The 15,879-nt window shown below is 35.3% G+C and overlaps 1 protein-coding gene and 1 long non-coding RNA gene across 4 annotated transcripts; one reads left to right on the plus strand and one right to left on the minus strand.

Annotated features, from left to right (window-relative positions):
• Positions 1-296: 296 nt before the first annotated feature.
• Positions 297-3,329, minus strand: LOC104701088 (putative receptor-like protein kinase At5g18500). 2 transcript variants are annotated; one of them, XM_010416720.3, is made up of 9 exons: positions 2,931-3,329; positions 2,721-2,794; positions 1,815-2,461; positions 1,625-1,729; positions 1,420-1,542; positions 1,171-1,341; positions 956-1,085; positions 680-892; positions 297-600 (listed from the first exon to the last, which is right to left on the minus strand). In XM_010416720.3, exons 3-9 carry the CDS (start codon positions 2,447-2,449, stop codon positions 502-504), a joined length of 1,476 nt encoding a protein of 491 aa, XP_010415022.2. In that variant the 5' UTR covers positions 2,450-2,461; positions 2,721-2,794; positions 2,931-3,329; the 3' UTR covers positions 297-501. The 2 variants fall into 2 exon arrangements, with proteins under 2 accessions (XP_010415022.2, XP_010415023.2); XM_010416721.3 differs by having other exon boundaries at positions 1,815-2,456; positions 2,931-3,182.
• Positions 3,330-8,783: 5,454 nt separating this feature from the next.
• Positions 8,784-9,821, plus strand: LOC104701090 (uncharacterized). Of its 2 annotated transcripts, none has more exons than XR_753738.3 (3): positions 8,784-9,078; positions 9,426-9,483; positions 9,552-9,821. It is a non-coding gene; the product is annotated as an uncharacterized LOC104701090 (long non-coding RNA). The 2 variants fall into 2 exon arrangements; XR_753737.3 differs by having other exon boundaries at positions 8,798-9,218.
• The last annotated feature ends 6,058 nt before the right edge of the window (positions 9,822-15,879 follow it).

The following is a 15,879-nucleotide window of genomic DNA, read 5'->3' on the forward strand; positions in this document are numbered from 1 at the left end:
TTAAAAACTTTGTCTCGGCCGAGCTCGAACCCGTGACCTTCGGCTCATAAGACCAGCTGAACTCCAAGACCAGATATATATATTTTTTTTTATATTTGAAATTTTTTTCTACGTCCTAAAGAAAAACAAGATTAAAGGAATATTTGTACTACTTTAGAGGACAACGTCAACCTAGTGGATAAACTTGATCGTATTGGTCAACACTTGGTGAATGGATTATTTTGGTTAGTGAGCTAATTTGCTTTCAGTAGTTGCCGTGTGACTTTAGTAGAGTAGAGTCTGAAGAGCTCATGCAATAATACTGTACACACCAATATATTATTTTGATATAGGAGCTCCAAATACAAACCAAGTTTCCATGTACAAACAATCCTCTATGGTCTACTCATCTCAATTCAAAAGCAGTAAAAAATAACAAAAAATTCAAAAGAACAAGTTCAAAGAATAGCTCATAATCATGATGCGCATTGAAAGCTTACGCAGATTGATAAATTACTCAGATTATTGTCTCTTGCTCTGTGATCTTGAAACTGGAGTACTCATGTCAGTGTCTGAGTTTATCTCCATACTCCCCTCTCGCGTTCTAGGACGCCTTCGGTCCTGAAAGAAACATAATCCTTGTTATAACCAAAACCTATTATGGTGTATGTTAGGATAAATCACCTGTTAGAACACTAACCTCTCTTGGAATGGGATATTCTTCAGACTCAAGCATACGTACAACTTGGCTCATTTTCGGCCGCTTGTCCGAATCTGGATCAACGCATCTTAGAGCCGTCAAAAGAGCTCGTTTTAAGGATCTTGTAGGCGGCTTAACCTCTATGTTTGGATCCACTACTTCTTCTGATCGCCTTGTTCCAACCATCATTTTCAACCAGTCCACTAGGTTTACCTACAATACTCTGGTGTTGGTTCGTTCTAAAACTCATTAAACTAAATGTAAATAGTTTGTTACCTCATGAGCAGGACGGCCATAATCCACAGGGTCTCTTCCTGTGATTGATTCTAAGAGAACAACACCGAAGCTGTAGACATCACTCTTCTCATTTAACAGCCCTGTGTTTGCATATTCAGGAGCAACGTACCTATAAAACGTCCACAAAAAGCATTTAGCGTTGATACTTATAAGACTTCTTGATTGATTGCTTTTAATGTTTATAAGTCTCTCACCCAAATGTTCCCATCACTCGAGTTGTCACATGACTTTTCCCAGCGCCAAGCAACTTGGCAAGGCCAAAATCTGAAACCTTTGCATTGAACTCGTCGTTGATCAGTATGTTGCTTGACTTGATGTCTCTATGCACTACCTTTGGCTCTATTGCTTCATGTAGATATGCAAGACTATACAGAGAATCATTGATCAGTATACTAGAAGAAGAAATTTCAAAACAGATTAAACGATTGATCTTGCTTGCTTACGCTTTCGATGTGCCTATGAGAACCTTCATCCTAGCTTCCCAAGTTAGATATCCCTGCTGTCTCATTCCTCCGTGAAGCCATTGCTCTAAGTTTCCATTGTTCACGTACTCATAAACCAATATCCTAATAACAATCTCCACTGATCTTAGTAAGTAAACTCACATATTTGGCTTCTTTCCCCTAAGCTAAACAAATATTCACCTACCTGTGTGTGCCTTCAATGCAGTAACCAAGAAGCCGGACCAAGTTCTTGTGCCGCACATGACCAATAGCATCAACCTCGACTCGAAACTCCTTTTCAGCTTGTCCCCTACAAAACTAATCAATCAAACTAAACCCAAAACGACAAAAAATGAGAAAAGAAATTTGAAATTCTTGTAACCATGATCACTCACAACTGGTTAAAAATCTTTTTAACTGCAACAGGAGTTCCATTAAGCAAGACTCCTCTGTAGACAACACCGTAACCACCTTCACCAATCACATTCTCCTTTGAGAATCTGTTAGTTGCTATATCAAGATCTCGCAGTGTAAACCAGTGTCCCCAGCCAAGGTGAGACTCAGGCAAACCAGACAATGGAGATGGAGTTGCAACGTTATACAATGATGAAGAAGCCGAGACTTCTTCAGCCGACTCAGAATGTTTATCTATGATCTCTAAATGATGAAACGAGCCTGAACGGCCACTACTACTTCTCTTCTTCCCCATATCCAAATGAACCATTACTTTCTCTGCGTCTTTGTTATTTTTGTCCTGAATTGTGAGAAGAATGCCTTCACCAGGGGCAAAGTTACTTGCTGAGACATGCTCAACTCTCACTTCTCTGATTTCCTTGGAGACCGTAGGAGTTTGGATGACGGGAAGACCGGTTTTCGATTTTCTTGATTTCTTTTTCGAAGTGAGACAAAACGAAAGAACCGAGAGGATGGTTATGATGAGTAAAGCAACAGCTATCCCAATTACTTCCCAAACCTTAAGTCCAAAGACAGAGCTCTCTCTAGATAGCTGGCTTTTCAAGTCACCTCCCATATTTTTCCTAACCTTTACATAAATTTCCAAAATCTTGTTGAGATAAACAGAGTCCAAGTTTGTGTTTGTGGTACATTGTTTATCCACATTTGAAATTTACTCACAGAGGGACAAAATATTCCCAGGAAAACACACAAAAGGACAAACAGAAGTAGCTAAACTCAAGTACATATTAAAGAACACGAGCAATAATGTTGGTCTTAAATAAATATAAACAGACAATACATACAGAGTAAGTACTAGAGCAGATAAGAATTTAATGTTTAATTACCTGATCTTGATATTTCAGATCTTATAAGAATTAACACCCATTTACTAATCTTGAAGGAGAAAGAATTCCAGATCCTAGAACCAAATGCATAAGCCAAATTTGAGAAAAGAAAGAAAACACTTAGAGAAAAATCAGGAGAAAAACGGTAAAGAAGCAAATCCAAGAAGCAAGAAATAAAGAAAATGAACAGCTCAGACAAAGAGACAAGACCTTTCTTTGGCCCTCTCCTTAAGGCAAGTGTCAATGTGGAAGGAGGATAACGAAAGGACTGTGGAGATCTAAGCTTGTAAGGAGCTGTCATGTAACTACAACAACTACACTAAAACTGTAAAAAACATATCCAAATAAACGCTCTGGCCCCAGCAAGTGAATAGAGACAATTGAAACGACACCAGAAGAGGAGAAAATAAAACAAAGAAAAGATTTTTAAAAATAGGAGAAAACTTTGAAATAATGGGCAGTGAGAGATCTGGTGGAAGGTAATAAGAGAAGAAGAGGAGATGGAGGTATCAAGTGGTAGGTAGTGAAAGTTCTTTAATGTTTTTATTTGTTTTCTTTAAATTTTTATGGTGAGAGACAAAAAGGGAGAGAGATGTCTTGCCTTGCGTTGCAATCACATTATACAGAACATCATGGGAATGTGTAAGGTCCAATCTGCATGTGAGGGTGATGAATGATGAATGATGAATGATTAATGATGATGTTTTTAATTACCGGAATTAAGTAACTTTCATGTTTATTGCATTACATAGCAAAAAAAAAAAAAAACATAACAGCAGAATAGTGTAGTGAATGATTAGTAAACTCTTTAACCAAAAAAAAAAAATGATTAGTAAACACGAGCTTTAAATAGGAAATTACAACAGTATGAATTATAAGGTAATTGCAAAAAAACAAAATAGACCGAGCTCGGTGTTTGGGATAATTTTTTCTATCCGGCTATGGTTTACCTACGATGTGAATCATGTGACATGTGAGTTTGAGTTTGGGCCATTAAAGAATCTACCAAAGACTGCATCAACTAACCCACACATGCATGGCTCATACGAAAAACTGAGAAGTGGACTATCCACCTGCCACATGACTAGCTAAAGCTAACGCGGTATCCGTATTCAGTTGATGTATTTTTTTTTTTTTTTTTTTTTTTTTTTTATATAGACTTCATATACTGTAAAACGTGGAAAGTTTTTCTAAGGGATATTAGTATATTACTTACTCTCAAGAAATAATTTAAACACTCACAAGTCACAATATAGATATCAAAGTATCTTTGAGAAACAAACTAGTCATGGGGCCATGGGCATTCGATTTATTCTGGATGAACGGTTAAGTTCTCTAGGTTTTTGGTTTTCTTTGTTTGGCTTAGATTCTGCCGAATTGAGACGAATGAAAATTCGGTTAAGTTTGGTTCAGATATCGGTTTTAATTGGCTCGGTTACATAGTTTCAAATCCAATCATTAAATAAATTGATTATTTTTTTCTGTGTCGGGTTATTGAAATCAAATTATGCCAATATAAATTGACTTCATAGCCTTTAAAATAACTTTTAAAACTTTTTAAAATTTTAATTAATGGGCAATTGTCATATATACTATGATTTTAAGTTTTTGGGTCAAAAATACCACAAGTCCCAACAATTTCCAGTTCTAACATTTGTCATTAAACAATTTGACAAAATTACCCTCACATCAAACACTCGCCTATTTGCTTCATCTCTTGGCCTCACTGTTTCACTCCTCCTCGCCTCATCTCTTCGTGCACTCTCCTCGCCTCACCTCGCCGTGCACTCTCCTCACCTCGCCTTGCTTTGTCGTTTTGCGTTTTAATCTGTGATAACATATCTCAACAGTGACGATCTCAAATCATGATGTGTCTTCGTTAAATTTGCACATTGTGAGATCTTTGTATCCGCTTCAGATGTTGTACTCTCAGATGGCTCAAGCCTCCTAATGAGCATAGAAAACGACACTATATATGCTGGTTATCCTTCGTCATATTTGAAATCGGTTCGGTGATCTCAGATTCAAGCTTGTGTTGAGCTTGCTGGGACTCAACTTGGAGTTGTGTTTCCAAATGAAAAAAAATCTCGGGACATTGGATGGAAGTATCAAAGCTATTCAAGAGGTAAATTTTTTTCTCAATGTCATTAATCTTAATTTCTAAGATCCCTATCTATTAAGTCTTGAAATTTTGAATCTAATTCCTTGATTTATGGCTCAATACTCTGTAGACTTATCTTGGTTTTGATATGTTAAGAATGACACAATTATTGTAGATCCCTATAATCAAAGAGGGATTTTAGATTAGTGGAGATACTTAAACTCGAGCAACAATTGCATTGTTTAAGTCTCATGTGCTCACTCGTAAATATCTTATGTTTGTTACTAGTTAGGTTCCTTTTACACCTAATGTTTGAATTAGTCAAATGGAGAGTCTAATATTGAATTCATTGCAACACATTAGATTCTTTGTGATTGATTTGGGATCAGAGGTACCTAATCAATCAACATAATGGCAAAGTATGCTACTTTCATCACATTTCTAAAATGTGAATCTGTTGAAAAAAGAAATGACATACATGGGAGAGTTAATTTTTTCTATTTGGTTCAAAGAATCTATTTTTTATGTTGTGGTGTGCAACGCATAAGTAGCTTTGAAGGGTATTACATGGTGCGTCTGTATTGGTTTATGTAGATGGATGAGGTTTTAATGTGGTATTTTCTCTTTCGACGTACTGTAGCTAAAATTCAGGAAGGGATTAGTAAAGCTTAGGAAGACCTTCCTAAACATATTTTCTGATTTCATTATTTTTTTACAGAAGGACAAGGCAAGGTTACACAAAGAGAGATAACAAATCACACATGTCAGGGATCATACTGAAAACTGATCTTTAGTTTTGAAGCATTGGTTTTTGTTGTTATCCAAGCAATTCGAACTCGCTATTCTATTAATAAACCACATTGTATTGGTCTTTGTTTTTCTTATTACGATTTTGTGACAAATATATATTTACTACAAAACTTGTTACTCATTATACCATGAGATAGGCATGCTAATTATCAGTTAGGAGGATTCCAAGAAATTTTTGAAAGACCTTTTTTTTTGAATTTAGGAAGGCTTTTATAAAGTTTAGGAAGGACAATATAATATTTAGGAAGGTTCACTTGAAATTTAGGAAAACCTTCCTAAACACTGAGTTAATTGAGATGTTTAGGGGTTGGTTCGTTCTCTAGAGATGGTTTTTGTTTTCACATTAGAAATTGATGTTAAAGATAGTTTGGATGGCGTGTTTTGTAAAATAATTTGTATTTGATGTTAATTGAATTAAATGCTAATTCTCTATAAATTGAGGAAGCATACCTTGATATTCATGAAAAATTCATTGATAGCTCTGGATGGCATTCATAAAATTGTTCTTAGAATTCTTTGAAAAACAAAAAAAAATGGAAATACACACCCACAAGGGTTTGAACTCACATCATCCTGAATTACATAAAACTCTTCCTAAATACCATCCAATCTTTCCAGAAAACACAAAATACGCGTCTAATAGCTATATATTTAACAATTGCTAAACAATACTTGAATAATAGGCTTTGGCCTAATGGTTACTTTCACAATCTTAATAGGATGAGACCGTGTGTTCGAGAGTCGGGAGGGCGTGTATTCCCATTTTTTCCTTATATATTTTTTAATGAATGTCATCCTAAATTACAGAAAACGCTTCGTAAATACCATCCAATCTTTCCAGAAATCACAAAATGCGCGTATTTTTTTTTAATGAATGTCATCCTAAATTACAGAAAACGCTTCCTAAATACCATCAAATCTTTCCAGAAATCACAAAATGCGCCTATTTTTTTTTAATGAATGTCATCCTAAATTACAGAAAACGCTTCCTAAATACCATCCAATCTTTCCAGAAATCACAAAATGCACGTCTAATAACTATATATTTAACAATTGCTAAATAATACTTGAATAATAGGCTTTGGCCTAATGGTTACTTTCACAACTTAATAGGATGAGACCGTGTGCTCGAGAGACGAGCGGGCGTGTATTCCCATTTTTTCCTTATTTTTTTAATGAATGTCATCCTGAATTACACAAAATCCTATTAGAAACTCACAGATTCAAGCTTTCACAATCATAAATACCATCCAATCTTTCCAGAAACTGTAGAGAAACTAGCATACATATTCAATTAACATCAAAATGAAATTATTTCACAAAGCACACAATTCTCCCAGACCACGTATTAGCTCTCTTATTATCTTCCTTCCTAGAGACACACTCTTCTATTTTTTTATATTTTTTTTTATATTGCAGAGCATAACTAGAAACTATTCGAATCATGTGGAAATTACAGCAAACAACACCAATCATATGTTTCTAATAAAGAATAAGACAATGCTATTAAATATTGGAAAATACCCTCATTTGAGAATCGATGGAGTATTGAACTTGAACTTGGGTGCTTTAGTGAGAAGCTTGTCATAAGTGTCTTGATCAAACAACACCATGTTATTCACCTTTTCCTTTTGCTTTTCTTTGCTCCATTTTTGTTTAATTTAAACAAACATCTGTAGGTACAAGAGAAACTATTAAATACTAAGATCATGAAGAGTGATACTTAAAACACAAAATAAGACAATGATTACACAACCAAAGCTGAATTACACCATACTCTTTCGAGAAATGGATCACATATACCTAAATTTCTGGATTTGTATGAAACAAGTGCAAGGAGATACCTAAATCTTCACTGAATACATATACTTAACCTTCATTTACCCAAATAAGACAAATCAATCTCCCATAAGACGAAACCTAAATCAATTTCTCAAAAACTTACTTCTTAAACCTACATTTACAATAGGCACACATTGATTGTATCGTATAAAGATGGAATAATGGATAATAAGTGAAACGAACCTTCTTCTTCTTCTTTCCACAAGTTGTGCTCTATATCAACCTGAAAGCATCAAAATCAGTAAGAATTTGCATTTTAAATTGTTGCCTCCACATCCACCATAACCGCTTCGTCCTCCTCTTTTCCACCACTGCCATAACCACCTCAGATCGGGCTCCACCTCTTTCTCCACCCCGATCGCCAGATTAACCATCACTGATGTTGTCGATCAAAGTGTCGTCGGGTCCAGACACATAAATGGCTTTGGAATGACCATTGTTGCTAATCTCGATCTTCATTAGCTATAGTAAACGAAGAGATCGCCGCCGCCATCATCAATTTGAGATCAGAACTCTTTTGATACGTTTATACACAAGGAGAAAATAGTCATTTTATTGATTAATGAATGGTATTAATGGAAAAAGGAGTGTGTGGTATTTTAGGAAGAAATTTTTTTTTGATGATATTTTAGGATATTTCTCTTAATACTATTGGGATATATTCTTCGAATACATAGTAGTTACTATATAGAAATACTTTATATATAAAACTTTATAATATTTTAAAATTTATAAAGAGTATTTTAAAAATGTATAGATGAAAGGAACATATTTTTAAACGAATAGATTAAAAAAGCATTTCCCAAAATTTAGTTTATTTATTATATAATATAATTAAAAGCAACTTAAAAGCATTCAAACAAAATGATAAAACAGTAAAACACGATTCGGCATGCACTTTATCGCTCAAGATCACATAAATAAATTAATATTTAAAAGTAAATGATAAAACCGTCGTCCATTCAAAATATTTGACAAAACTACTAGTAAGATAAAGCCGTGACGAACCAATCAATACTGTAATTTTATGCTTGACAGACAAAACCCATCAGAAATGACTTCATGAACTTCATAATTAATCAATTTGATATAAAAAATACCATAATTTTCATATAATATTATATATGTTGCATTTGTTATAAAAATATATTTTTTGAATAAATTTTACATTTTATTAAAAAAAAAAATTCAAAAGAGAAAAATAATAAAGGCAATTAATAAAAATAGCACATTTTATGTTTTTCTTCGACAGCTACCACACATTTTCCTATTTTCCAAATTTAGCACACAATATTTAATATAATAAAATTATTAATTAAAATATTTAATAAAATTGGGAAACGCATCGTTGTTATACCACGGCGAACACCGCATCTTTATCTCTCTCCCGTAACTACTCTTTCACACCCCCACATCCTCCTCCATCTTCAATCGGCCGATCGCTCTGGAACGTTGCCGCTCTATCTCCGCCGTAACCGCCAATTAGCTTAACCTCCCGTTGCCGCTCTATCTTCGCTGTCACCGCCGATTAGCTTAACCTACCGATTAGATCAGAATTCAAAGAAGAGGAGTGGTGTTGGAAACATCAGACAGAAGGCGGCAAAGGTTACATCTTCATCTTCTTCGTGTGTATGTATGTTTAGAAGGAATTGGGTGTCAGTTGTGCCGTTATTAGCGCTTCCTAAAGGCGAACGACGAGTGGTTATTCAAGACAATAAAACGATATTGTTGTCTATCTAAAAAATGTATTAAAATCTCTCTTTTTCCTTACTAGCTTTTCAATTAGTGGGATAATATGTCAAAGGATGGTGAGAAATATTTGCACCCGTCTTGTTTGATGCGTGTGTGAAGTTGGTTTCTTTTGTATTTCCAAGTCATGTGTTTTGATAGTGATTAATTATTGGAAATCTCCTTAGTGAACGCCATATGAAGTACTGTCATATTTTCTTTAGGTTATAGCATTATGTGAGAAATTCAAGGAGATCTTAATGGATCAAAGCAAACGTTCAGGTTAGTTCTTTGTCTTGCATATCTCTTTGGTTAATTCTTTCTACTGCTCCTGATAAAACTGAATTCAGGAGCACTTAGTATGGGAGAAGGAGCGCTTAGTACGAGAGAGGAATTGGGATCTCCTTGAAGTCGATCCAAACTATCGAAATTGTTGTTTGTGATGGTAAAGATGGATATATTTATCTTAAGGACTGCCTCGTATCCCAGTTAGCTTCATGTCTAAAATCACTGTTTTTTTGGTTTTTTGTTAATGATTTTGCCTCAATGTATACTCGAATTAATGGCTTAGATTATTGCCTAGACACAAAGTTATCAGGTTCAAATCCTTAAACCACAAATTTTAGGAAGACTTTCCTAAAAGTTTTAGGATGGTTTAGGAAGACCTTCCTAGAACCACATAGTTACTACGTCCATGGGACCTTTGATTCCATGAGGTTTTCTTGAAATTCAGGATGGTTTTCATAAAAACATTTGAATTTTTTAAGATCAGGATATGTATAAAATAAAATCATTACCCTCTTTCTACTGGAGTAATCTACTAATATTTGACACAGTGAAACAAAAATTCAAAAAACAAAAGTGTTAAAATCATATTTATTTAAATTTAGGAATGATTCAATAATATTCAGAAAGATTTTTTTGCAATTCAGGATGACTTTCATAACAAAATTACGAAGACACAAAATCAAATCATTACTCATATATATATATATATATTATGATGTGCAACAAAACAAAATTAATATCCCTCACTAAATGGAGTAATTGTGATATATTTATGTAAAAACATAAATAAAACATTCAAAACTCATTTTTTAAAAAATTAGGATGAATTTCATAATGTTTAGGAAAGTGTCTTTGAAATTTAGGATGATTTTCCTAAATATTCAGAAATCCCCAAAATTATGATGACTATAACCAAAAGATCATCTACCATTGTACTCTGCCTCATTGACACTAATAGCTGACTATATCAAAACCGATGAAGTCACATATCCCATCACCGAAATTAATGACAAAACCACATCGTCCCCCAAAAGATTGGAAATTTTGAATAAAGTTTGCATCTTTTAATTACATGTGAAGTAAGAACTTGAAACCCATTAACATCAACGCTTACCTATTGAATCTTCCTTGTTTTCGCACAAGCCTTAAGCATAGACAAAAAAGTGAACCAGTTCAACAAAGTCACCACTCATTATCTCACATAAAAATGTGATCGCGATTACAACTTCACTCTCACTGAAACCTTTGATTATAGTATTCCAAGATAAGCAATTTCGTTGTGGCATCTGATTAAAGATGGGAGATACGAAAACACCAGACTGTTTTGTGGTCCGTACAATCTCACTGTAGCTGCGAATCTCACCATCGCTGAGTCCATTTTCGTGGTTGTGGAGATGGGGATTCGCAAGGGTGAAACGACGGTGGCATGGCGGTGGATTCGTCATCTGCAGAAATTAATCTGAAAATTCTGGTTAATATCTAATGTTGTAGAAGAAGAAGATTTGAGATTGAAATTGAATCTCAGATCAAAAGCTTCACCAAAATCAAAGTGGTAAGATTCCCGTGATTATAATTGTTTCATTTTTTTCATAATTAGTTTTAAAGAAATATTAATATAATAAAAATGTTACATTTGGAAAATTTAAGGATGTGTGCCTAGTTTTGGAAGAAAAACCTAAAATAGTGCTAATCTAGGGTATTTCTCAAATAATAATCAACCAGTTGACTTATTATACTGGCAAAAAGAAATATCCTTAACGATCAAACTTTGTATTGTATATTTATAATTTACTAGATTAGGACCCGCCCGATGTGCGGGTTTAGAGTTTTTAAAATAAAATAAAATTTAATAAAAAATATAAAGTAAATATTTTTCGTAAGTAAAACCTATCTAGAAAAGTAAATAAATACATTGAGGTGTGTGATATTTGCGGTAAAAAGTGTGACATTGCGGTTGAGACTATTGATCACGTTTTCTTTGAATGTCCTCGCTCGTGTGAAGTTTGGGATTTATATCCGATTCCGGTCTCGTCAGAGGGTTTTTCATATGAGTCGATTTACTTGAATTTGGATTTTATTTTCTGGAGGGATGCCTCTCAACAGGGTGATCATGATCAACTTCTTCAGTTACCATTTTATGGGCAATCTGGATGACCATAAATAAAAAAAAATTTCAAAGTTTAGAGATCGAGACAAATAATATAATTTCTCAGGCTTTGAGCGATAATTTCGCCTGGGAGAAGGCGCCCTCTTTCGGCGGTCATGACAGCTCCATCTCCTTCTTTGGATGTCCATGTTTCTTCACCTCGTTGTCAGGTTGATGGTTCTTGGAAAGCAAACAATGTGCATTCAGGATTGGGCTGGTGGTGTTGTGTTGGTGAGTAGCGAACCTTGTTGTTAGGGGCCAAGTGTCTAAGACGGAGCCCCTCCCCCTGCATTCGGAGTTAGAAGCGTTGTTGTGGGCCGTGGAGTGGATACGTGCTGCAGGGATCGCTTATCAACAATTTGAGACTGGTTGTGCTGAGTTACTCACTATGGTGCAGTCTCTTGAAAATTGTCCGTCCTTCTCCAACATGCTCGATGAGTTTAACTCGCTGGAGTCCTTCCCACTATTCTCCATCTCTTGGATCCCGTGTGCGTCAAATACAAAGGCGGATTATCTTATCCGTTCTTTGCGTTCTCTTATCTCTAAAGTTCTTTTTGTAAACCCCTTCTCTCCGGCTTGGGCAACTAACCAAGAATTTTCCTTTTAATTTATTGTTTGGTTGAAAAAAAAAAGTAAATAGATACACTTCTAGTTAAAGTAAATAGTTGTAGATGAGTTCAAGGTTATTAAATAACATAAAATTTAACAAAGAATATATATTTAATTCTTTTCATAAGTAAAAACTATGTATAAAAGTCATGTGATAAACTTTTAGTTATAGAAAATCGTTGTTTTTTTTTTGCTATAATACACTAATGAATATCCATTTACAAATCTACTATCTACATTACTGTTAAAAGCTACTCTTTAATCTTTACTGCTACAAACACATTGTCTTTATGAATACATTAAATAATTTATTATATGTCTTTTCACTCTAACATTTTTATAGTTACAAAAACGCATACGTTAATCTTACATACTTCTATATTATATATTATTATAGCAGTCTTTTTGAATAAATTATTTGATTGGTGAAAAAAATATGAGACGATTTTTTGTTTTGTTTTTACTTCAACAATCGTTTTCTTTTTGTAAAGGTGAATATTTACATTGTTTTATAAACAATAATTAATTATATAATTTTCATAATCATTTTTTTATCTTATATAAAAAGTAATCCTTTTTCTTGTAAAATTAGCAACTTAAAATTAAATGAAGTAAACAATATTATAATTTTGAATTTCCTTATAATGATCTTTTCCAAATTTTAAAGCTGTTTAAATTTTATAATTTTCTTTTAATATTTTTAAAACCGTTAAAAACAAAACTTTTGTTTTACATTTGGAAATTTACCAAGTTTTTTTTCTTTAAAAGATTTTATATTAAATTAGGTTTTTTTTTTTTTTTTTTTTTTTTTTTTTTTTCCTTTTATATAAAACCTTTTTAATAGTAAATTTTGAATTTTTACATTTTTATTTTACAAATTTTTTCTAAATTTAGCATTGACATTTGTCAACATCTCAATGATACAATTAACACGTATCACGATCTTGTTAATTAGTAATTTTGTCATCAAGGTTTATATAATAAGATGTACAAGTTTTATGTTAATGTTTTACATTGCAATCCACTCAGCTCTACATAACTAAAGAAGCTGTTTCAAAAAAAGAAAAAATATATATATATATATATTACAGTTAAATAATCTAAAATTTTGTAAAAAGTTACGATAATACACTATCGTCAAAAGTTACGATAATACACTTTCTATGTCGATGTGAGAATAAGATATTAGGCTTAAAATTAGGGTTTTTGTTCATGATCAGTACTTCGTTCCATCCATGAAAAGCAGCAACTCCATAGTTTGATGAACAAAATACATAGAATTTTTTTCTTAAACAATGGTTTTGATTGGCAACCTTGTAAAGCTGCTACCGCTTTGAGGTTTACTAAAAACACTTCCGTATAGATGAAATCTACATGATCTTTATTGCAATTTTGTATTATTTCGTAAGAGTTGTTAACCTGCGCTTTAAAATTTGTACAGATTTGTGTTACCAATGGGTCTCCATATCTCGGGTTTTAATGTTTTATGCTTTTTATCAACTTGTGCACAGGATGCAATCTAAAGATGAGTTTGCTGATGTTAGTGAGATTGAGAACACGGACGCAAACCGTGAAAACATTGGAGAACGACAGTTTGTGGATAATTTGTTGAAACGGGCAATGCTTGATGAAAAGATCAATGCCATGGCAGCTATGAGAGGTCAAGACGTGGAAGAAGTCTTGAAAGGGACAATGGCGTGCATGTGGAGGCATCGGTCGATGCAATTAGAGATTTCGTGCAATATCGAGCATGCGTCCGTCGATGCAAGTGTACCTTGCGTCGGTCGATGCAAGCCTGTGTTGGTCGATGCGTATCCAGTTGGTGTCGGTCGATGCATGAGTTGATGTCGGTCGATGTAGTTTTCTGGTTTGTTGTTTGGTTATTGATTGTTGTTTGATGGTTAGTGTTTCCTCTATTGCTTGTGTGTATAGCCCAATAGATGGGAGAATTGCCTCACTAACTATTTATAAAATACTCACGCATCTCATATGTGTTTTGGTGTAGGGAAAGGAAAAGTGTGATCGTGGAATCAAGGCGATGAAGAGGAGGAGGTTCTAGTGTCTCGTCGATTGTGGTCTAACTTCTGTTAGATTGTTAGAGATGAGTTATTAGAACATTGTTAGGTTGCTGGTTTCATGTTTTATGACTCCGTTGGATTGAATTATTGGTTTAATGGTATTATGTTGGTTATGTTCCGCTGTTGGTTGTTTGTGATTAGGTGACTAATGGGTGTGAGACCACTAGTTTAGTTTATTATTATTATTTTATTAAAAAAAATTGGATCGGGTCATTTCAGTTTGGTATCAGAGCCCTTACGGTTCTAAGTTTAGGTTCACTAGGCTTTGTGCTGTAGATGTTGTGGATTTACATGCTTTGACTGATTATGTCAGTTAGTAAATTGTGTGTGGCATGAGTTCCTAGAACAGCCTCTTCGAGCATGCAGTGTGATTCCACGGTGATTTTTTGTTTTGTATTATGTTGAGTTTGTTTTCTTAGCCTTCTGTTCATGGTAGTGCAGATGGTTAGAGGTGGTGCTGTTACTAGTCGTGGACGCGGACGTGGTCGTTATAGGGGCAGAGGCCCAGCGGTTAGTGATACCGTAGATCAGAGTGTGATTGCTGAGGGTGTTGGCGAGTCGCAGGGCTTCCAGGAGGGGTCCATGAGTGTGGCCGGCGAGGGTACTGATAGGACCATAGGCTCTGATAGAGTCGGTGTGGGCGGTGTCAGTGCCGGGTTGGCTGGTGATGCTAGGGTTCCGGGTGCGGGAGTCCCAGCAGGTGGAGCCTCTGGAGAAGGCGTTTACCTTGCAGGCTTGTTGACACAACTGTTGGAGCGGATACCGGGAGTGGTACCGACGTAAGCACCGGTAGTACCGCCAGTGGCGGCGGGGTGCAGCAGCGAGTGGCTGTGGATGTAGGAATTCATTCTTTTTATGTCAGTATGCTAAGAGAGATGAGCTATATTGGTACTGAGCGGTTTTTTTTCGGGAGGTACTGGTCCTACTGTTGCTGATGCGTGGAGGACGAGAGTGGAACATAACTTTCAGTCTCTCAGATGTCCTGAACACTTTTGGGTGGATATAGGGTTCCACAGCCTTACATGTGATGCTCAGTTGTGGTGGAAATTTGTGGCTTCTAGGAGAGTGCAGAGGGAGATGACTTGGGCTGACTTCATAGAGGAGTTCAACCGCAAGTATTTTCCTCGAGAGGAATTAGACCGGTTGGAGGTGTAGTTCCTATAGTTATCTCAGAGGACTCGGTAAGTGCGAGAGCTGGACTTGGAGTTCAGTTAACTTCTGGTATTTGGGGGTCGGGCGATGGAGTCTAAGGAGGCTCAAATCAGGAGGTTTATGAGATCCCTTCGTGATGATTTGAGGGTCCATTGTAAAGGGATTGAGGAGGACATCCGGGCACAGTTAGTGATGGTTAGTCCAACAGTTCAGCCTAGGAAGGCACAACATCATGGAGAATCTGGCAAGGTCGGTAAGCCTGCGTAGAGAACCAAGAGGAAGTGGGAGGCTACGCATAGGCCGAGTGGTGCATGGTGCTTTGGGTGTCGAAGCATGGATCACAAGGTGCCTAGCTGTCCCTAGAGGAGTGTTGCGACGACAGCGGTTCGTGTATGCTATCATTAC

The sequence above is a fragment of the Camelina sativa genome, chromosome 7 (assembly GCF_030686135.1).
Source record: "Camelina sativa cultivar CO46 ecotype springtype chromosome 7, ASM3068613v1".
In the NCBI taxonomy this organism is placed as follows: Eukaryota; Viridiplantae; Streptophyta; class Magnoliopsida; order Brassicales; family Brassicaceae; genus Camelina; species Camelina sativa.